The sequence below is a fragment of the Harpia harpyja genome, chromosome Z (assembly GCF_026419915.1).
Source record: "Harpia harpyja isolate bHarHar1 chromosome Z, bHarHar1 primary haplotype, whole genome shotgun sequence".
NCBI classification, from domain to species: domain Eukaryota; kingdom Metazoa; phylum Chordata; class Aves; order Accipitriformes; family Accipitridae; genus Harpia; species Harpia harpyja.
In genome coordinates this window covers 64,174,859-64,197,219 of record NC_068969.1, presented here as the reverse complement: position 1 = coordinate 64,197,219, position 22,361 = coordinate 64,174,859, and the positions used below count along the sequence as shown (strand labels likewise).

The following is a 22,361-nucleotide window of genomic DNA, read 5'->3' as shown; positions in this document are numbered from 1 at the left end:
TTTTCCTGCTTGCCTGGCACCCTCTTCTTTTCATTCAATCATTCTGAAAAGTGCAAAGATGATTACAGCTTTACCGCTGTAGTGCTTAGGTATTCATCTGCTTTGTACTCTTTTGGCTAAACTAGGAGCATAAAAGCCTGCAACTGCATCAGAAATCAAAGGAACCCATGAATATCTTCATTTTGTAATCCTCAGAGGAAAGTGACTGAGATGTTAAATTGTGGTACCACACACTGTCAGACAACTTCTGCGGGAAATGTCACATAACTGAACTTGGTATTCTCATACTTCCAGTTATAAGTATTTTGACAAAATAATAGTTATAAGTAAACCTTAAAAAAAAAAGGAATGTGACACTACTATTCTCCTTCCACATGTATGCATTCTGATTTCTTTAGACGTAGTCATCCCAAACTGAAAACACTAAAATAGAGCACTATACAATCAATAATTTATTGCAAAATGACAACCCGATCACATAAAAGGTTCAATTTACCTCCAAAGATTTTGTTAAAATTAACAAATTACTTTACTGAAGCATCAGTCTTTTGAGAGGTACTGTAATGTTTTTGCATAGAAACTAATCTTGATTGCCTTTCATTGGGGAAAACCTGGATAATATAAGAAATCAAGCAGTTCACAGAAAATAGCTCAAAGTATTAGCATTAAAAATCAAAACCAAATAAAAAAAGAACAAGAGAATGTTACATATTTTCAGAGCAGGGAAATAGACTCACTTAGCATTAATAGCAATGATGCATTAGCTCATTTTTATTGCCTTCTGTAGAAGAGAAGATTGTATCAACCATAGATTTTTATCCACTGTGACAGAAGTTCTGCAGGGAGAAACAACAAGGTGCTATATATATTCTATATATTTTCCTAAGTAAATATAAATGCAACTTGTCTGGATTTGAGACCACTTGAGGAAAAATAACAATTGGTATTTGGAGATCAGTATTTCTATGTACACAAAACTAAACAGATAGTAATTATATAGAATTCTTCAAAGCCCTTCTCATTTGTTTTTGTGACAATTTTGTATTTTGTATTTCATGGCAATTAATAAGTACCTACAGCTTTGAAGCCAGCTCCTGTTCATTGGATTTAAGAGTTAGTATGCTACAAAACAGAATATGAAGATACAGTAACTTGGGATAAAACATATTTTTCAAGAGAGTGACCTAAAATAAAGCTTTAGTATATCATGTTTTAAAAGACAATAATAAAGTATCTAGACAAATGTTACAGTAGACAAACTTACTTGTATCACATAAGGCAAAAGTCAACAGGTATCCAGGATATTAAAAACACTTTCTGGAAAACTTATAAAATACTCAAACCCTTTCAAAATTAAAGATTTTTTTTCTTTATATTTCCCACTTGCCACTATCCAGCTTGACAATTTGGTATTTACACAATGAGGAGTTGGCAAGAGAATCCTAAGACAAAACTGAATGACACCTCTTCTTAGATATATGCATCTGGCTTGGGCTGACAGCTCTACAGGGAAAACATTTGGATGGCTGGAACCAACTGTAGTAATTTGTGGAGCTTATTTATTTTATACCTTCATTTACTTCAGCTTATTCTTCACTTAGATCTTCAGCACACTTTCTGTGATGGCTCACAAGAATCCTTCTGCATTTGTCTCATTTTCTTTTAAAAGGTGTCAGGGACTTTAGATCAGAAATTCGTCCTTCAGAAAATCTTAGTTCACTGTAGTAGGCTTGGGAATAATTTATCCCTGCTACAGAGGAGTTAAGAGTATTTTATTTATGTATCAGTTAGGCAGAGAAATAGAACTGCTTAAACAAGTTAAAAAAAAAAGGTAAGGTGGGTCATAATATCTCCAGAAGGACAAAAGAAAAATGAATAGGGTCACTTCCAGCAGATGTAGGAGGAATAGAAGAAAGCCATCAGGACTTAAAAAGAATGAGACGTCAATTGGGCTGCTACCTATCTCCTGTACATCTACATGGACATTCTGCTTTTCCACCAAAATCTTGACTCCAAAATATTTTGGGTTCTCATATTCTTTATCAAGGACAGCAGATCAATATTAAGACAGGTTTTTTTGACTTTTCTTTGTACACAAAATAGTCCACATAAGAGTTTGGTGCAATGTTGCATGCCGTTTAAACACTACATACTACACTGTTCCAGCTTGTTTATAAGAGGAAAAAGGAGGTCATGAGTTTTCTGCATGCAAGAGTAATCATAGTTGCCCAGTATCTGGAAACATGGGAATGTATGAGGATATCAGCAATTAACATTTCCCAAGGCATCTATTTTTTCTTGGAGGCATTTTCTTTCTTCTCCATGGCAAAGTCCTTCCTAGTGCCCAAGAACAGTCTTCCAGAGCCCCAGTATATATTTCAGGAAGTTCTGCATGCCTAATAAAGACATTCCAGTGGTTGAAGGCCGTCAGTGCAAAACTCATCAGTAGTAACTAAATAACAAACATAATTACTGTAAATAGCTCTACTATCATTTGAAAAAAACCTGATAGAACAAATGAAAAATTCAGGAGGCAAATTAAAAAAGTGTGACTTCTGGGGAAAAATGAGAATACCTTTCAAAGGAAGGATGTTTTAAACAGGAATGCTGATATACTGAATCACAAAATGATCTTTCAAGGGGAAAAAAATTCTTTTTGGGAAAATTTTTCAGGATAAGAAAAATTTTTTGTTTCTTTTTAAATAACTGAAAAATGAATCTCTCTGCTCAAGCAAAAAAAAAAAACCCCAAACCCCCAAAGTTACCTAAAAGGCAGTATCTAGAATATGTAACTTGTGCGTAGAGTCTCCTGTTACAAGTTCAGATATATGGTTTTCATTTTTGTCAGTATTTAGGTCTGGATGTTTGTGATTCTAGAAATGTATTTGGCTGGGCCATATTAAATCTATCACAGTTGAGTGTTCCTTCCTCCTTCCACAGCTCTGAAAAAGTGGCACCTATCAGTATTGCAGATAAGGAGATGAGAATGCTTCAAATATGTCCTTACTAAATTTTGGGAAGATTTGTTCTGCAAGAACTTCCTATGGCCTGACAGGTCATGAATGAGATAGGATGCAGTAGGTCTAAATCATCAAGAGGTCACAGCTGCTGCAAAGATTGTCACTGTGCAACATGCTCTCCAGCTGCCTCCTGAATCTAAGAGGTGGTCCTGGGAAATTGCAATCATTGTCTCTGCCACATTCTTGAATCCCTTAAACTATGATGGAAAAGGCTCTAAGACTGGATATTCCCAGAATCACTGAAGTACCACAGTAGTTCAGAAACAGACTTGTATCTTTGACCTGCTGCTGACCAGTAAGAATTAGGCACAGGAGTGGGGTACCAAGCCCATATTCACTGGAGCCATGAATACAATTCTCCTCCATACATTGAAATAAACTGAGCTTTAAAAAAAATGCCTCTGGCAGACACTTCCATGTCAAAACTGCAGCAGCAGAGGATGGCATAAGTTAAGGGGGAAAAGTAATGAGGGTTACCATAGCGAAGTTTTATGAGATTGAAAAAAAATGCTTTTGAAAAACTGAGTTTCCTTTATTACCTACTCTACCTCTCCACACCTTTACTCTGACAAAATACAAGGAATTCAACTTCTCCATAACAGCACATGTCATAATAAATGTATCTTTTTACTTCACTTTTCTCATCACCTTTATACCTTGTTATTGCTGTCTTCTCCCTCCTCTCCCTCTTTGGCTCCTCGTAGGTCTTTCAGAAACCATACAGTCCTTAACAAACCTATCTGTAGAACGAATAACCCCACATGTGCCAACTACCTGTCTCTAGCCATTTCTCATAACACAACAAAGGAGTCACAGTCACAGGTTTGGGTTTGTTTCTTTTTAAATTATGAGCAAAATAAAGAAAAACAGAATAAAAGATTTAGACACGGTTTAGACAGTAATAAGGTTCAGGATAAAATGTCCTGCTAGCATTATGAAGATGGTACAGAGAGAACAGCAAAGCATTGCTGTCTGGCTTGACGTTTGGAACTGGATTCAATACAAGTTGCTCCAGACACCCAGCAGCACCTTGGGAATATGGGACAACTATTAAGCTGCATACAGTACAAAAACACTTTCTGATCTCACTATCACTACCTTTAAAATCAAATTATTCTTCACATCTTCTTTTCAAAGCATCACAGTAAGCACTAGGTCAGTCCATGCCTGCTTGAGAATGTTGGCAAGTAGGAGTTAATAAGCCTAGAGGACATAAAAACATTTTAATAAGATCATCTACTTGGAAGGGGAAGAAAAACCTGTAATACTATAATTATACTTAAAGTGATGATTTCATGATCCACTATAAAACCGAATCATTAATAAATTTTTTTCCTGTGATATCAAAAAGTATTGTTTTCTTATTTGAATTTGGGATACAAGGAAGAAAAATGTCTTTGGTTACAAACAAGCTTTGTGTTTTCAAACCAGAGCACATTTCCCTCATCTTCACTGTCTGCTTCAGGCAAGACAGAGATGGCTTATTACCCTGCTATAACTTAAGGGATGGAGGGGGAGATTTGTCCTGGCAGTATGCAGTCTACATTTGCAGTAAACATGATGCCTCAATCACATCTGCCGATCAGAGAACCTTAAGAACACAAAACCCAACTCTTACATTCGCATTTTTATCTGTAAAACATCAGCTACTAAAACTCTCAACAGCCAGGCGTATCTGTTCCTAGACAAAACACAGCCCACACAATCCAGTTCAGGCAAGACACAGTCCACTAACCAGCACCGCAGAGCTGCTATCTCTGCAAGTATCAGCTCAGGATAGACTAAACAAGTTGAGTATGTGGGAGTTAAGAGAGGAAACCTCTACCCTTACCTATGCTTCCTACTCTTGCAGTAGTTTGGGGGGAAGAAAACACAGAGGGAGGAATGAAAAGCTCTTTGATGAGGAAGATGAAAATGACCACCACTGCATCCCTCTCAACACCTTCCAGCAACCTGTCAGATATGGACAAAAGAGACAGATCTATAGCAATACAAAGGAATGTCACAGCCTGTTCTTTCTCACCCTTGTACAACTGCATCAGTCCCTTTGGAAACTGTGGTGGCTGCAGCACCAGACTCCAAAGCCCTGGGCTCCTCAGCTCCAGCACCGCCCATGCTCAACCCAAGGCTTGCTGACACAGACTGTCACACACGGACTCACCATGTGGCCACTGCCGGGCCACCACCACCACACACCAGCACAAGCAGACATATCCGACAGAAGAGGGCAGGGGCCTGTGTCAGGCTGCAGAGAGGGGAGGATCAGCGCCGCGACTCCACTAATAAACCAAAGGTCGACTGCAGCCACTACAGTGCTACACAAAACCTGGTGCTGCTTAATGCAATCTTCCTGATGCCAAAGGTAAAGAAAAAGAAATCGCTGGTGTAATATGAATGAAGACTAGTTGCTCATCATTTTGAACAAGCTTCCCTTTGAAAGGACTCTGTTCCAAAGAAAATAGAAAAGAGAGAAAAAACAGAAGATAAGCAAAGGCCAGTTAGTCAGACATGGGAAGGAAGGAATGGGCAGTCTGCTTCCTCTTCCTTTTGTTAAAGAGAAGACTTTACACATTGCTTCAGTACCCCTTACCTGGGAAATCAACATTAAAAATATCAAGATTTAAAAAATACACAGTGCTCATCAGCAGCAAATTACATCACAATGAAAAAATTAAACTACCATTAAAATTTGCTGATTCTATCCAGAAAATTGTTTAGACATTCCCAAGCAGTTCTCCAAACTAGGATCAAATGGTACAGTCCCAAACTAATTAAATAGTACAAAATTCTGTTTCGCTTACACGAATTATCAGTTTAGTACTCTGATCATCACAGGTTTGTTAGGAAAGTTAATGAACAAATCAAAACCTTTTGTTATTTCAGCAAGAGCAACTACTACCTGAAAAGGCATGCTTCACATCTGATGAGTAACTTCTTAAAAATAGGGAGCTCTGGCACATGAACAGAAAAATGCAAAGTCAAAACTCCAATTAAATTTAGTAAAACATATAATAGAATGTGCTATAGGTTTAAGAACTCTTTCTTCAAATATTGTAGTCCTTTAAATACCAGCTCTTGACAGTACTGAATTGTTCAATGTTATAAATTCATTAATGTGTTTTAGTGATATGCTTTGCTTCTGAAATCCAAGGACTCCAGGTGAACAAAATTTATGTGCAGAAGTTTGTTGTTGGGTTTGAAAGTGAATTAATTCATTAATATTTCAGAAATATATTATACTGGAAAACAAGAGTCTAGTCACAGAAAACACAACTTATTAGTGACAAGTATTTTAGACATCATAAATACCAGTGTCACACATGTTCTTCAGTTATATTAAAAACAACATTCAACATAAAAGTTGTCTTCAACTGAACTTAAAAACTACACAACAGTCTTCTGCATCAAGTAAAAAAGTCATCTTTTGCGCACTATTGTTTTCTTAAGAGTCAGCATAGAAAAACTTCAGAACTTCTGCAAGCTGCACATTACTTTGTCCTAATGCACACAAGAAGCAGCATGGAAGCAAGAATTGCAAGGTAAAGGGTTTATACTTGCACGTAGAGTCTACAGATCCTTGAGGGGAACACAGATTACTAAAATCTCACTACTTAGAAAGCACTCAGTTATATTTGTTTTCAAACAAAAAGATTGTGTAAGCTGTGTGTGTGTCTAATAATGGAAAAAGTTTAGACAGAACAGGTAAGAAGCTCAAGCCACTATTACAATACGAAGGATTAGACTGCTGCAGAAATTTAAAACATACATTGCTCAACAGTGCTTATTTACAAGATTGTTATTCAAAGGTCATTGACTATTAAAATTATTCCACAAACCAATCTGTTTTTACAGGTCTTAATCCTATAAACACTGCTATTCTTGTCAATACACTGCCATGTTAAGAACACACAATCCTTTATATCAAGACTAACTTTATACTGTTTTTCTGTTCAACTGTAATGAGAAGCATCGCTTATTTGATGATTATGTTAGTTTCAGCAAATTAAATATGATGTATTTGGTTAAAACATAGCCTTAATTCCTAAACCTAACATGTGGATAAAAGAAGTTCCTAAGGAACTTGGTGATGCAGAGCTGTTATCTAGAAAAATCTTAACAGCTTTGGAGGACTCAGCAAACAATTAATAGGACAATTAACATCTTCCATGCTGTTAAATTTAGCTAAGAATTATGTCATGTTCTTCAGCATGAAATAGTTCCTGTTTCTGCAGCTTATGAAAACAAGAAGCCATGGGATTATAACAAAGGCTCATTTAATATGTTTTATAGTGACTTTGTTATCAAGAATATTAGTAACTAGAAGATCTCCAAATCATGAGTGTTATCAATTTCAATAACATCTTCAGGTTCCATCTTTGCTTCATGATGACCCTCCTGTAGATCATCCAGGGAAGCCAGAGCCTCATTTGTGTCACTAGCAAAAGTCTCACGAGATGCATCATCATATTCTTGCAGGTTAAGCCCTTTAATGGCTTTTTTCATCTTCTTCCCTAGAACTTGTATTCTCCTCTTTTTAGCTGCTTTTTTGTTTTCATACTCTTTTTGGTTTTCCAGATAGAATATTTCCTTGAAAGAAAACAAAAAAAAGTTTGGCATATTCATTTTACTAGTGTTTCCTAAAGAAAATATAAAGAAGTAAAAAAAATTTTTTATTACAAATACCGTTCACTAATATTTAACTAATATACACATTATTGATAGTAGGAAGATAGACTGCACTTAAGGAAAATGCCCCATTAATAATTTTATTACATAATTTCTCAGCTATCTCAAACTGTATGTAAGTATGTATCGCTAAGTTTTCAATTCAAGTTTGCTGATGATACAAAACTGGAAGGAATGGGTGACAGACCACAGGGTCATGCTGCCATAGAGGGACCTGTAGAGAAAATACGACCAAAGGTTCTATGACAACTTCAGAAAACTTTTCCTCCACAATTGAAATTTGAGTCCAGGTCTCATGATCTTCACTGTCAAACATTTGTGAGCCCCATTAACATCTTCTCTATGGCAAAATACGACTGTTATAAGTTTCCTCCATATTTCAAGGGGTAGAATATCATGTAGCAGAGCTAAATGCTACTACATGCCTCTCCCCAAAAGCTGCCAGTCAAGTGCTAAGGGTATGCAAATCTGTGAGAGTTATATATGATGACAGGATTATACATACTTTTCCCACAGGTTTGTATGACAAATGATGTCTCTTACCATCAATCAAGTTCATTGAGTGAAAACTGCTGCCTCATTAAGCACTTGAGACACACAGTTACAAGGGCATGCAAGAGGGGTAGAAAGGCAAATTATTTTTTTTTGTAATGGGGTAAAGTGATCAAACTTGCAACTTTTTGTGACCACTGTAAGCTATGAACGGTTGTTTTTTGGTTTTGTTTTTTTTAAACATAAAACAGACAATCACAGTTTATGTTGATTTCTTTCTCAGTTCCCAGTACACGATGCTAGGACGATTTACAGAGTGAGCTGTGGCCACCTACATGCAAAATAAACGAGTCATTCTTTTAATAATAACTTCATTAAAGTGGCAAACACCATGAAAAAACCAAGTTGTTTTAACTGAATGAAGAAAATACCATCTCAGTCTATTTCATACCCTAAAAGGAAAGGCAGTAATATTTACAAGCTGACAAAACTGATCTGGTGAGCACCACAGGTGAGGCCAGGGAACAATTCAGACTAGGTTCAGAGCAGTATCTGACTTAATGGGAAACCCTGCCTGGTGCTACGGCTGGAGAACAAAAATATTCTATTAAGAGAACACCATTCAATCCATGCACAACGATGCAGAACTCCAAATGCAGAAATACAACTGCAGATAACATTGCTGTAAGGTATATACAAATTAAGGAAAATCCAATGTTTATCTCTTCAGACTCTACAGTCTCATCATCCTCAACAGGTTTTTGTGACTGGCAATACATAAAAGGTGTTTTCTCTGTACAGTGTGAATGGCAATTAATTTTTTTGTTGTTTTTTTCTTCTTGTATTTTGAATGTGAAGTTGGAATATAGAGTTAAACTTACTAGAAGTTATGAGAGAGATTCAATCATAAGATTTCTAGTAGAAAAAAACCAAAATTTACTTTGGACAATCATTTGCACTCTTGACAAGTTTACCTTGATTTGTTCTTCTTTGATGCTAGGCGTGTTCTTCAGCAGGTTTAAATAAACGCCCCCTGGTGTTCTTCTCCTAGTGCCGTTCTTAATAGGGAAAGAGTAAATTAGTAATAACAAGCTTAATACGTAAGTGTTGACATAAAAATAGCATCTAAGACAATGCTTTGTAGTGAGACAGCATAAAAAAAATTAAGTTCTGCTGTGTTAGGTATTACATAAAAACAACCCTGGCTATGTTTTATTTGTGATTGAACTAGTCATGAGAAGGTCAACAACCAGCTTGCTACATTTGGACAGGTAAACTGTGAAGGTACAAAAAATTTGCTTTAGAACATAATACCAAACTGTTCAACTACATACTAAATCTGATTTGGTAGAGAAGAAACAAAACGCAAATACTATTCTACCTACTCTCACAACTATCGGCAATAATGTATATACTAGGTTAAATATTCAGAACATCCCAAAGACATAAGGCCAGTAAAATGTCAAAAATGAACTCCATAAAATTATGTAGGTGTCAGGGTTTTTTTTTTTTCAGTTTTGCTCAGCAATTCTACAACCTATGTGCATATCTGCAGGATTTTGCATTTCTGCCTAAGGCATATGAAACACAACGTGTACTTTAAAGTTTCTCCCCACAACGTATTATTTCCATGCTTCAACAGTTTTCACTGTAACAGCAGCAGTGCAACGTGCCATGCTGAATCATGAATGGACTCAGCTTTGAAACCTCTGTAAATTAGAAGCACTAATTATCATACTATTATTCAATTACCATTCATAGTACATGAAGTTGAACTGTTACTCCAGTGCTCTGGCATTGCATTAAATGTGATACTTTTCTACTAAATAACAAAGTAAAATACAATACAAAAGTTCTAAGAACAGAGAAGGTCAATTTTTAAGTATGTTCTTGAAACAGCAGACACCACATACTTCTATCATCCTATCAGCACAAAATCCCAGGAAAAACAGTATGATCTGCCTCTCAAATACCGTACTCTGATCTGCAGCCAAAGGAACCTGTGCCACCAGGAGCTGTGTCCTTTCGGCGGGGGGGGGGGGTGGGTGGGTATTTTTTTTTCTTTGTTCTGGGTTGTTCGTTTGTTTCTTTTCTCTCCTCTCTACTTCCAGTGATGGAACTTAAAAGATGTAAATTATAAACAAATGCCTGAAAGTACTTACTAGTTCCCTCCCACTTTTTTCCTTCTGAACTTTTGCACTGAGGCTCATTATTTAATAGAAACAAAAACATACCAAGAAACTGATAACCTAACCATCAAGTATAGGATTTTTACCACGATTTGTAACAGAAATCAGTACTCAGTTTTGCTCTACTGATACACAAGCCAATGGTTCTCTAATAAAGCTAACAGATTCCCTTTTGAAAATTAACTCTTCAAATGTGACATTAGAAACTCTCACTGCTGAGAATGTTGATCTCTGATGGCATGCTGATTAACCCGGAAAATAGGTCAGTGCTGTCAAACATCCACCTGACTTACTGAAGCAACATGCCAGGGCTTCACCTGGATCCTAACATTATAAGCTTTTATTCAAGCTTCAGAATCCTTCACTCTTAAGTCTGTCAGGGAAAGATCCCAACGGAGGCAAAGTAACAGATAAGATGTTATCACTGCAAATCAGATACTAATTTCAGTACAAAAAGTTGAGCAATTTCCAGGTTCATTCATCTCATTGTTTACTCAAATCCTGCTGGAAGGTTACACTAGTATTTATTATGCAAGTTGGAAGGCCATGAAACTCTGAGAGAACCTGTCCAACATGAAAGCTGTGCAACAGTACTACATAAATATTCTACAAGTAAAAAGTTGTGTGTGCCCTGCCCCCCCGCAAACCCACAATATCACATTTTCCTTACCACTACGAACAGTCCACCATTTTGTTCCACTTCAGCTGTTTCCATAAGCAGTTCGATAGCTTTTCTCTTCCCAATTATTTTCACTACTCGGGCAATTAAATCCTTCTTTGGCTCACAAAGCCTGGGAGGAGGGAAAAAAAAAGCATATTTATTTTCAGTATAATTTCTCGAGTAAAATTGACCATGGAACATAAAACTGTGCTAAAATTAAAGAGTCCATACATTTAAACGTGTTTCAATGGCTTCTTGAATCAGATTTCAAAACACTCAGCTTCTGAGGGCTAGTTTTTTTCTGAAGCTTGCGTTTTTAAAATTTGTTTCAATGAAAATGCATTGAGTAATTATTTTTCTTCTTTTGGTGTGTAGAAGACTAAACCAAATAAGAAACTGCAAAGGCCTGTATAAATCTCCGAAATTAAAGTATAAAACTCTGCTGTGCATTTACAGTTAAAATTACAGCACCTTTTACAGTTAAATCAACCATTAACCAGAGACAATAGTAAGTTTAAAAGTTCCCCTGTATCATGTGTCATTCAGACAAACCTACATAATAAAAATGACATCAGTCTGTTGACTAATCTATGATAACCTATAAAATGCAAACAAGAAAAAAAGTTGCAATATTCCTGAGTTAAATTGTATTCTTTTGTTAGCAACAATGTCCTCATACAGAAATTTTCATTGTCAGTCTGCATGAAGGGAGAGGCTTATACAGCATCAATTTGCTGTGCCAAAGTACGTACTCCCACATCGTAAGCCCCAAAATCAATACCACCTGTCCAGAGCAAGAGTTCATACGCTAAATTCTCATTTTTTAATGTCAAAGCTTCTCATTAAGCACAGTCCCAAGGACTACACCTCAGTAGTTTTACACTTTTCAGATCAGCAGACCACCACCATTACCAAAATTTCTTGAAAATTGCTGTCTAGCCCAATTGCTTCAAGTGACATTACTGTGCTATAAAGTTGCATTTGTTACAATGACTGCATAATAGAAGGTGTTTGACCACAGATGTGAACAGATATTTAGAACAACCAGGCTAGCTTCAGCTGCTTCAGTTGTATGACTGAAGTTACCTGAAATTAAATGTTAAAACTCACATTTTAGTGACGATTGTCCTAATCAAGAAAAGGATTACCCTACCTGCTTAACTTTATACTTTGTGTTTAACCTCACTGAGTTCAATGAATGATAAAGCACCAGAAAGCAAATGCTTTCTTAAAATATTTATAGGATTGAGTTCTAAATTGTGAATTATTGGAAGAGAATGAAATGTTTCTCAAAGATGCAGAGACCTTTAAGATTACTAGCATTCCTTAGAGAGCTGGTTAAATAGACCTTCTGTTACTAGCAGTGGCAGCTTAAACAGTCAAATCCCCACCAAGTGTTCATTCTGGCCCTGCACAATCCTCCTGTATGCATGCTTTAACAAGCAGCTGTGCACTGCACCATGAACTGAGTGAGGTAAAGGGCAAAAAATGGCACAAGATGGTCAGAAAAACTCTTTGATTTCAGTTCACTGTGTGGGCCAGCACAACAAAAGGTTATGAATCCAGGCACTGATGGCACAGCACAGATCGAACAACAGTGCTGTGATGTGTACAACCTCAACCCTACTGATGCAGTTCAGCACCACTGCTACTATAAACAATCAGAAAAAAGAGGCTTTTGCTCTATTTTGATGAAGCTCAATATAACAAAGTTTATTACAAGAGACACGCTCAAAGTTTTCAAATTCATAAGTAAGAAGATACCAAGAACTGATAACAGCATTAGTAATTGTCTAATTATTGCCAACATCTGGCAATACTAAGTATCACACATAAGAAATCAAAAATTATCAACGAACCCAGGTTTTATTTAAACATCAAGCTCACCATCATTAAATCTTTTAACTCTTGTTCTCTGTTTCATATAATTTTCTTCCCTTGCACTACTGAAAAACGACTGTGGCAATTTAAGTCAATCTAAGTGAGAATGACTGCAGTCATGCCCTCCCTTACACCATCAGTCCAGTGCTGCCAGTGCCAGCTCAAAGGCAACTGTGCAGCAACTTGGTTAAGGAAACAAATCTGTCTGCGAACTATTTCCTAAAAAAGCCACTACTAAATCTGTATCATGAGAAACAATATTTTTCCTTGCCATTGTTCTCAAATAACAAACCATTTTGGTGGATCTTTTGAAAAAAAAAAAAAAAAAATTAGACAGTATTACTGGATGCTGCTACAAGACACCAGCCATACATAATGCTGCATTTTAATCCCAGGATTTTGGAAATACATATAAGGCACTCATGCTTTTTGTAATCTGGTATGACATCTTACATATTTAGCAGTAAGAAAGCTTTTCCCTCACCTCTTATTTTCCATCAACAGTTTACCAATACTTAAGGAAGTGAAGATATACTGTTATTAAACTCACCGATAAGCAATTTCATCTGCCACTTTTTCCTCTGAATCTTCTTCTGTTATCTCATACCTTCCTTTATATTTCATTTCTTGTCTTTCACCCAGTCTATCTTTTACAGGCCTCTTCCGCTTGGGAAAGCCTTGCCCATTATCGTCTTCTGCTGGCAATGTTTTCTTGTCATCATGCATGTATTCATCCAGTTCTTTATCTAAAGTCTCTGCCTCCTTTTGCTGAGCTTCCTTCATCAGCTTTTTAGCCAATAAATAATTGTAAGTCTCAGATTGCCTGCTTCTGTCAATACTACCATCCATGCCCAGAATCCCAAGTTCAGTAGCCACCGCATCCTGATTCTGCTCCTGGAGCACCACACCCCAAATGTTGTTGACCTTCTTGCCACCTAGAGCAGTTTGTTTCTGGTGGCTCTGGCTAAGCTGAAAAGGCTCGGATTTAGCAGAAGGAAAGTTGAAACATTTCTGTCGTTTTCGTTTCCACAGACAGCTGTCATCATCAGATTCAGAAAAGCTTTCATCACTTGAATCCACGCTTTTGGTTGTCCGATAAGGAACACTTGGTGCACATGATGAAATGCTGCTCTGGAATGGTCTACCTGAATCATTGCCATCAAGTGATTTCTGAAATGAAAAAGTAAATGTCCATTAATTTAACTGTAAATTAAAAGAGCTATCAAGTCACACCAAAGATTTGGTTAGCTAGTGAACTTAATTCTGACTCATGACTGTTTGGGCAGTCCTCTACGAGCATCTTTTGGACTACAGTTGACAGAAGCATCCTATGAAACTTCTGTATTTTGAATGTTTGTGTATGGCTGCTATAGATAACACGTATCAGGAGTTGCTAATCTACTTAATGTAATCTTTCTTGACTGAAATTAAAATTATTACAAGACTAGAAAAGCTATTAAAATTCCCAAATTGGACAAAGACACAACATGCATAGCAGTTCTATGAAAGACTAAAAAAAAACAAAAACAAAAACAAACCACCACCATGGCAACTTACCAGAAGTTTTTTTTAACAGCATAGAAATCAGTATTTCTCTACAGAGTCTGAAAGGGGTCAAGACGAGTGATATGCAACCACAATAGCTTTCCCAGATGCTCGAGATGAAAAATTGACCAAAAAACCCAAACCCAAACCCACAAAACTCGGATGCTGCTCAGACTTTGAAAAGCTGATAGTGTATTGTGATTCTGGTTCAATCAGGAGAGCACATGACCAGCTGGGGGCAGTACCAGCTTCTACCTTCCAGAAGAACTGGAGTTTTCTTCCTTTAAACCAACAAGACACGCCAGACTCATTATGGCTTCTTAATTAAGACAAAATCCCTAAAGGTTTCAACATACTTTACACAAAAAAATCCCACTGCTGTAAAAATATCCAAGAAATGCTGTTTCCCCATACACCTGACAGATAAACTAAAATACAAAAGCCAAACCTGCTCAAAACTGCATAACCTGCAAAAGCACCATGGGTAACATAATCCAGAATTCTTATTCCCTATTGCTGGAAACTTTTGGCCATGCTGTCTGTGCTAATCCGCACTAAGCATTTTCCTTACTCATAAATCCAGTTTTTCCCTAACTAATTTACTATCATAAAGTTATATGCTATCCTGTGATCTTTAAAAATAAGACCTCTTCCTTCAGTTTCAGGCGAAATAAAAATTCTTTCTTTAAGCTTGCTGCTTTCACTAACATTACGGCACCATTTCTTCTTGCTTCTATTAGCAAACACAAAACAGAAGTCTTCGACTTATATTACCATGTTATGAAATACAAACCTTTAATTTAAAAGGTATTCTCCAATGCAAAACACTAACAACTCCATAAATTAACTCCCCCGTCTGTAATAATTTATTTTGTTACACATCCCAGAACTATATTGCAAATAATCAAAATAACTAAAAAAAACCCCAAATCCTTACACATACAGTGTCATACGCTGATTTATCTTATTTTGAAATCTTTTCCTGCCTGCACACCACCATAAATTCCTCATTAACTTCATAACACACTCTAACGTGAAAACAGTATGAGACACCGGGAAAAAAAATAACATCTCTTCAACAATTCACGGACGCAAAAGAGTTGTAACGTCAAGTAAAAGCAGTAATCGCCACTCATTACTTTCATATGTTTTTACAACTGCTCGTTTGCATTGTTCCTGAAGCGACCAGCGGTACCGGTGAGCACTCTCCTTTGCTCACCAAACCCAGTGCCCAGCAACAACAAAAGCCCCCCCCCCCCCGCCCCGCGACGGCATGCGGTTTTCCCAAATGAACGGGCACCGCAGGAACAAGCCGGTTCCCGGGCCCCGGGTACGGGGTAAGCAGTCACTCCGGGGGAAGGGCCCCCTGGCCCAGCCGCCCGGGCCGTACCGCCGCCCCGGCTCTGCCCTCCCCGCTCCCCAGCGGGCCTCTCCCGGCTGGGCCTTCCGCGGCCCGCGGCCCGCCGCCAGGGGTGGCGCGGCTCCGGCTGAAGCCCGGGCCTCGCCGCCTGCCCGTCCCCTTCCTCACCTGCTGCGGGTCCCCGGGGGAGCCGGCGCCGGGCATGTCGGAGTCCGAGTCGGAGAGCTCGCCGTCCTCCACGTCGCCCTCCATCCTCCGCGCCTCCAGCGCCATTGCGCCCCCGGAGCGCGGCGACTCCTGAGGGGGGACCGGAGGCGGACGCAGCCGCGGCCCGCGGCGACCGCCTCTCACCAATAGGGAGAGCGGGCGGCTGTGATGGAGAGTGCGGTGCGTGTCGGGAACGCCGGCGAGCGGGCGGGAAGGAGACGGAAAGGGGGAAAGGGGCTGCGGCCCGCCGCCGCCATCTTGTTCTTGTTGTACTGTCCCGGAAGTGTTTCGTGTCGCCGTCCCGGCGCGTTGTCTTGTCGCTGCCGTTGTGGAAATGGCCGTTGCTGCACAAAGAAATAAGTTTAGATGAAAATCCGTCCCGCTTAGCTTCACCGCATGCGCGGGGCGGCCGGCAAGGCCGTGCGTACGCGTTGCCTCAGCGGCCGCAGGGCCCTCCAGCGCCCTGGGCGTTGACCGCGGCGTGCGGCTCCTCAACGCAAGGGGCAAAACCAACAACAAGCTGTTGTATTAGAGAGTTAGTAAGATGGCCCCCTTTGATCTCTACAGCAGATTCTTGAGGTATTTCTTAACAAACACTGGAAGAAAAGAACTTCCTACTTACACAGTGTCACTCAAAACGCCCCAGAAGCCTGGAGAAACATGTCTGTTTCCTGCTAGTCATCAGGGACTAAGCGACCTCCCAGGGTCCGTTTCAATCTAAATTGGCTGTGTAGTCTTATGTGTTAATTTACGTATGACTCAAGCTATCATTTGTGCACTGCAAAGCTAGAATGTCACTCTCTTGAGGGTGCATCTGTGGATCCATAACACACAGTACTGAGTAATGGTTTGATTAAGGGATTGATGGTCTGAAACGGAGCTATTTTTATTTATCACAACAGTCCAATCCAGTAAAAATCAGGCAGGCAAACTGTTAAATCAGTGAAAGGACATGCCCACCCCCCCCCCCCCCCCAAACCAAAACCCAACCCCAAACCTCAGACTGATTAGAATAAAGCAGAAGATAGAAAAGTCCTGCCATAATTTCTAGGGTTGTTCCGTATCTGTGTTAAGCAACTAAAAGAAGTCTGATTGTGGGGTTCAAACTCTCTCCTTACCTTCTGTAAGTAATGACACATAAATGTGATAGTATTTGGTGACACAAGACTTAAAATACTGGAGATGTGAGAAAGTGATGAATGAATATACACAGCACTGGACAGATGGACCAAATGTCCAGTATCCTCACCTGGTATAAACAGAGGTAGATTAGATAATTTCATCTGAGGACAAGGCTGCAGCTGTTGAAATTCAAATACACTGTGTATTTTACAGTATTAACATCTCTGCTCGCAGGGACAGTGAAGTGTTGTGCTCACTTTTATCAGGAAAAAAATTATCCGTTTGATTGTCATTTCTTCATAAATTTTCATGGATACTGATTCTGCAGTAAAGGGAAAGAAACCACTCTGTCACATTTTGTCTAAGAACAGATGTTTTTCCCAGTTGGTATGCTACATAAATGGCAAGTGTTAAGAGATTGCCAGTAGGCATCCTTCAAACTGAACTTAAGAAAATGAGCATTTACTTCAGTGATAGACTGTGATGGTCAACGCTCAACAACTTCCCATTTGGCTATGCCAATCAGGAGTTCAAAGAAGGTCCTTCTGGTTGTTTTAGCTCTGATTAATGCCAGATAGATCAATTTAGCTTATGTCTTCAGTAATTCGTATATTTCTTTCAATAATTAATATACACACAGTCCCTCAGCTGTGTACACAAAGCAGTGGGGCACAGTGCAGTGCAGCTTAGAAATGCTTACTGTGTCTCTGGGTGGAATTTGATAAATCTTGAGTTAGGCACCGAGGCTCTTCATGCATTGGAGAGCTAAGCAGAAATCCATTCATTAGCACCCAAAGCAGGGAGCTGCCCAGATCTACCTAATGATAGCAGCTAAACCAAGGGAATGGTCTTCACTGTTACCCGACATCTCAGACTACCGTTAGGTCTATCACTATTGGCACCATGAAGAAAAGCAATAGTTCAATCCTGCAAAGTAAGATGTGTTACTTACTTACCTAGAAATACAATTTTCTGCAAGACTTAAGAAGCTGTTGACCGTTCCTGCCCATATATATATATATATATATATATATATATATAGTACCCCCCCCGCCCTTGGTTTGAAGGATGAGAAAATAGGAGGCTGTTATTGAGTAAATAAAAAATGATACACATTGTGCCATACTGTTCTAAATCTAGATTAAGTTCAGATTAATGTCAGTTAAAGTACTAAGTAGCTGGCAGTGTGCGATGGGATGTTTTTTAGAGCTTCAGAGAATCTTCACAGAATTTTGATGCAGGAAACAGAATCCAGTGGTTACTGCCTGATGGATAGAAAGTTAATATGATGCCCCTTTTTGATGTAGGAGAAAATCAGTCAAATTAGAAAGGAATTATGATTAACACTAATAGGTACCTGTATTGGGTTTATGTGGCAGGCATTTGGTAGTGGGAGAGGGGCTGCAGGGGTGGCTCCTGTGAGAAGCTGCTAGAAGCTCCCCCAGCTCCAAGTCGGACCCGCCTCTGGCCAAGGCTGAGCCCATCAGCGACGGTGGTAGCACCTCTGGGAGAACAGATGTAAGAAGGGGAACCTGCAGTGAGTGGTGGGATTGGAATGTGAGAGGAACCCCTCTGCAGACACCAAGGTCAGTGAAGAAAGAGAGGGAGGAGGTGCTCTGGAGGAGGGGATGCCCCTGCAGCCCGTGGTGAGACGGCAGGCTGTCCCCCCCCAGCCCATGGAGGGGAGCTGTGGAGCAGATGCCCATCTGCAGCCCATGGAGGAGCCCACGCTGGAGCAGGTGGATGCCCCTGAAGATGGCCGTGACTCCATGGGAAAGCCCGCGCTGGAGCAGCCTGTGCCTGAAGGACTGCAGCCCATGGGAAGGGACCCACACGGGAGCAGTCCATGAAGAACTGCAGCCCATGGGAAGCACCCATGCCAGAGAAGTTCGTGAAGGACTGTCTCCTGTGGGAGGGACCCCACGATGGGGCAGGGGAAGAGTGAGGAGTCCTCCTCCTGAGGAGGAAGGAGTGGCAGAGATAATGTGTGATGAACTGACCCCAACTGCCATTCCCCTTCCCCCTGCGCTGCTGCAGGGGAGGAGATAGAACCGGGAGTGGAGTTGAGCCAGGAAGGAGGGAGGGATGGGGGAAAGGTGTGTTAAGATTTGGTTTTGCTTCCCATTATCCTTGTTTTGTTTTGATTGGTAGTAAATGAAACTGATTTTGTTTTTTCCCCAAGTTGAGTCTGTCTTTTGCCATGACCATAAGTGGGAAGTGATCCCTCCCTGTCCTTGTCTCGACCCATGAGCTTTTCTTTATATTTTCTCCTCATCCCATCCTAGCTGGGGGGAGGACTGAGTGAACGGCTTTGTGGTGCTTTGTTGCTGGCTGGGCTTAAACCATGACTGTACCTTATTTGACTTCTACAACGATTGCAAGCTAAATTCTTTTCCGTCAACAGCAGTACAATATCTGTGCATATACGCACATGACAGATTATTCTCAAAATATGAAATGAGGTCAAATATTCAATGCAATATGAATATGTCAAATATTCAATGCAATATGAATATATCAAATATCTGTCAAACACAAGGATTCTGCACAAGAATCCAGTCACACAACACACAACACATGGTGTGGGTCACACAGTACGTGCTGTGTGAACTGTATCATAAAACATCTGACATTCCATATCACACAACACATAGTGTGCTAATTGTATCATAAAAGTTGTGCAAATTTCAGAAATGACAAACTCGAGAAGCATTTCTATGCCTGTGCTTAGACAGCCATTAGACTTTTTGTGGCAGGTGACACAAGAATTACATCAGGAAACCGATCCAGCTGAAAACTGGTTTAGCCAGAAAAGAGATTATTCTTCAGCCAGGTCAGTTCCCTGGGTCTCTTTAACCCACAGTGACAGTGCATGCACAAATAAATAGGGAAAAAGAAAAGCAGTCAGGTCTACCTCTTCTGGCAGCGTGTACATTCATCCTGTAGATAATGGCAGCAAAGGTGATGGAGTGGACCAGTTACTAAAGTGCTCAAGGTGTTATTTCCTGCAGAAAAAAATCTGCATTGAATTCCAACCACAGAGACTTCAAAACATTTTAATTCCTACCTTTCTTCTTGAGCACATGACACTTGGATGGAGCTTTTCAGTCTTCAGAGCTCTTGTTCTGCCTCCAGAGACCATCCATTTCTCAGTGTTCCAAGGCAACCCTATCACAGAGCCTTCTGGCATTTTGAGTGGTATTTGTTTGTTTAGCATTTTTCTTTAGAACTATATGTTGTATAGCATTTTTCTCTTAAACTAGAAAATTTTCTGACCAAGTATGAACTGTTCATTTTGTCTAACATCAGGATAAAGATTATTATTAAGAATGTGGTCAGGACCAGTTAGGTTGGGAAGACAAAAAACCCTTAAACCCATGCACTTTCCTTTCTATCCTTAACTTTAGCTGACCATAAGAGAATATAGATTTTCTCATCTTTGAAAACTTAAAAACCTCAGGATATGTTGTTATTCCTGTCAATATTCTCCAAATGGTAGAGAGCTGTTCAGGTGTGACAATAAAATTCAGCACTAAGGTGGTGAGACCTTGCCATTCCTTGCCCTTCAAAAGTATACAGCATGCAGGAATGTAAAATCTGAAATGAAAGAAACCTTGGTTCAGTGCATCTGTTTAATAGCAGACAATTTCTTTGATTGTTCTTCTCTGAGGCTACTAGTAAATAGTGAGCGGGAAATGCTTCGTAAGGATCATATTCATGGCATTGTTAGTCCAGACTGTGACACAGCAAATAAATTCATATGGTGGAACTACGCCACCCTTTCAAAGTAGTAAGCAAGTTAAGGCTTTCGGAATTGCAGGAATATATCCAAAAGATACTCAGCATGACAAAAACTTCAGGAAAGCATAGGACTGATCACCCTACCCCATGCAGTTCTCTGCGTAACAATATTACACTTGTCAGTAAAGTGTTTCTCTAATGCATGTGGTTCTATATTCATAACCAGGCTTCAGAGAGTGCTCCGGGTTATTCCAAAGGTTGTTGCTGTGTGAAGTGTATCAGCTTTGTCTAGGTGGGGTCCTTTTGCTATTACCTTCTCCAGCTTTCATGACCATTTCTTTACCTCGGCAGCAGATTTGTTTTCTTTGTTTATTTATGAAGTGGAAGGGGAATCACTGCTTTACAGTGCAGCAGTATGCCATGGTTTTACAATTACTAAAACTGTCATTGATATCATGCCTCACCTTATTGAATCTATTACCTATCAGTATATAAGGTAGTTTGAAAGCCAGCCTCTCAAATAGATACATATACATCTCTGTGCCTGTGTGCACATATGTCTGACTTCTATGCACTTTTAAATGATAATGAAAAAATTCTTTGAAGAATATAGGAGACACTATGAATTAGCTTTCATGAGCAGAAAATGGTTTCAACTGGAAGACAGTAGCATTTATGAGAAGAAAAATCCGGATTTCTTCCTTTGCCCACTAGCTACATACAGCAAATGTTGTATACTTTAAAGTTGATTTTCATGGTCTCACTAGTTTTCCATAAAGGGACCCAGTGCGTCAGCAGAACAACACTTGGGTCCCATAGAGAAAGTCTGCAGATAATATACTGAAAAAATCCAGAAACCTATGTCATCATTCAAATGTGTTTTCTAGTGTTTTCTGCTCATCAACACAAATCTGGCTTCAGCAGTGTAAGATTTCCAGAGAAAGTATGGAGCTTGACACCTTCAGGAATAGTAGAGTAGATAGGTCAGTTGCCTTGTGCTTAGTACCATATAGCTGAATCTGGACACCAGTGGCACCTTGAAGTCATTGTCTTAGCATGATTCCCTGAGATACTCAGGCAATTGGAAGACATATTGGTGAAAATTGGTATGGAGGACAAGTGTACCACCATTTCCTTGAATAATGTCAGTAGAATGGATTTAACTTCTCCCTCAGGATCTTCTGCCTCAGCAAGACATACAGGAGTATGTAAAGCAGCTTAGGTGGTTAGCCTGGAATCATGTCTCCAGTCCCACTGTTCAAATTTTGCATAAATCTATTTGAAAAAAAAGGTGGATCATGACAGGCTTAGTCCCCATGTCAGATACAGCATTCATCTTAGTGGTCTGGAAGAGGTGACAAAGTTTGCAGATGACACTAGACCATGCAGAATAGTAAGGTAAGGACTAGTTGTGAATAATTGTGAAAGGACCTCCTAAGACTCATGTTTTAAGGACC

At 39.4% G+C, this 22,361-nt stretch overlaps 1 protein-coding gene across 1 annotated transcript; it reads right to left on the bottom strand.

The window, feature by feature from the left end:
* Positions 1 to 429: 429 nt before the first annotated feature.
* On the bottom strand, positions 430 to 16,174 carry PHAX (phosphorylated adaptor for RNA export). The gene is made up of 5 exons (XM_052777238.1): positions 16,003 to 16,174; positions 13,480 to 14,099; positions 11,058 to 11,178; positions 9,173 to 9,256; positions 430 to 7,607 (listed from the first exon to the last, which is right to left on the bottom strand). The coding sequence occupies exons 1-5, from the start codon at positions 16,105 to 16,107 to the stop codon at positions 7,338 to 7,340; spliced, it is 1,200 nt and encodes a 399-aa protein (XP_052633198.1). The 5' UTR covers positions 16,108 to 16,174; the 3' UTR covers positions 430 to 7,337.
* Between the last annotated feature and the right edge of the window lie 6,187 nt (positions 16,175 to 22,361).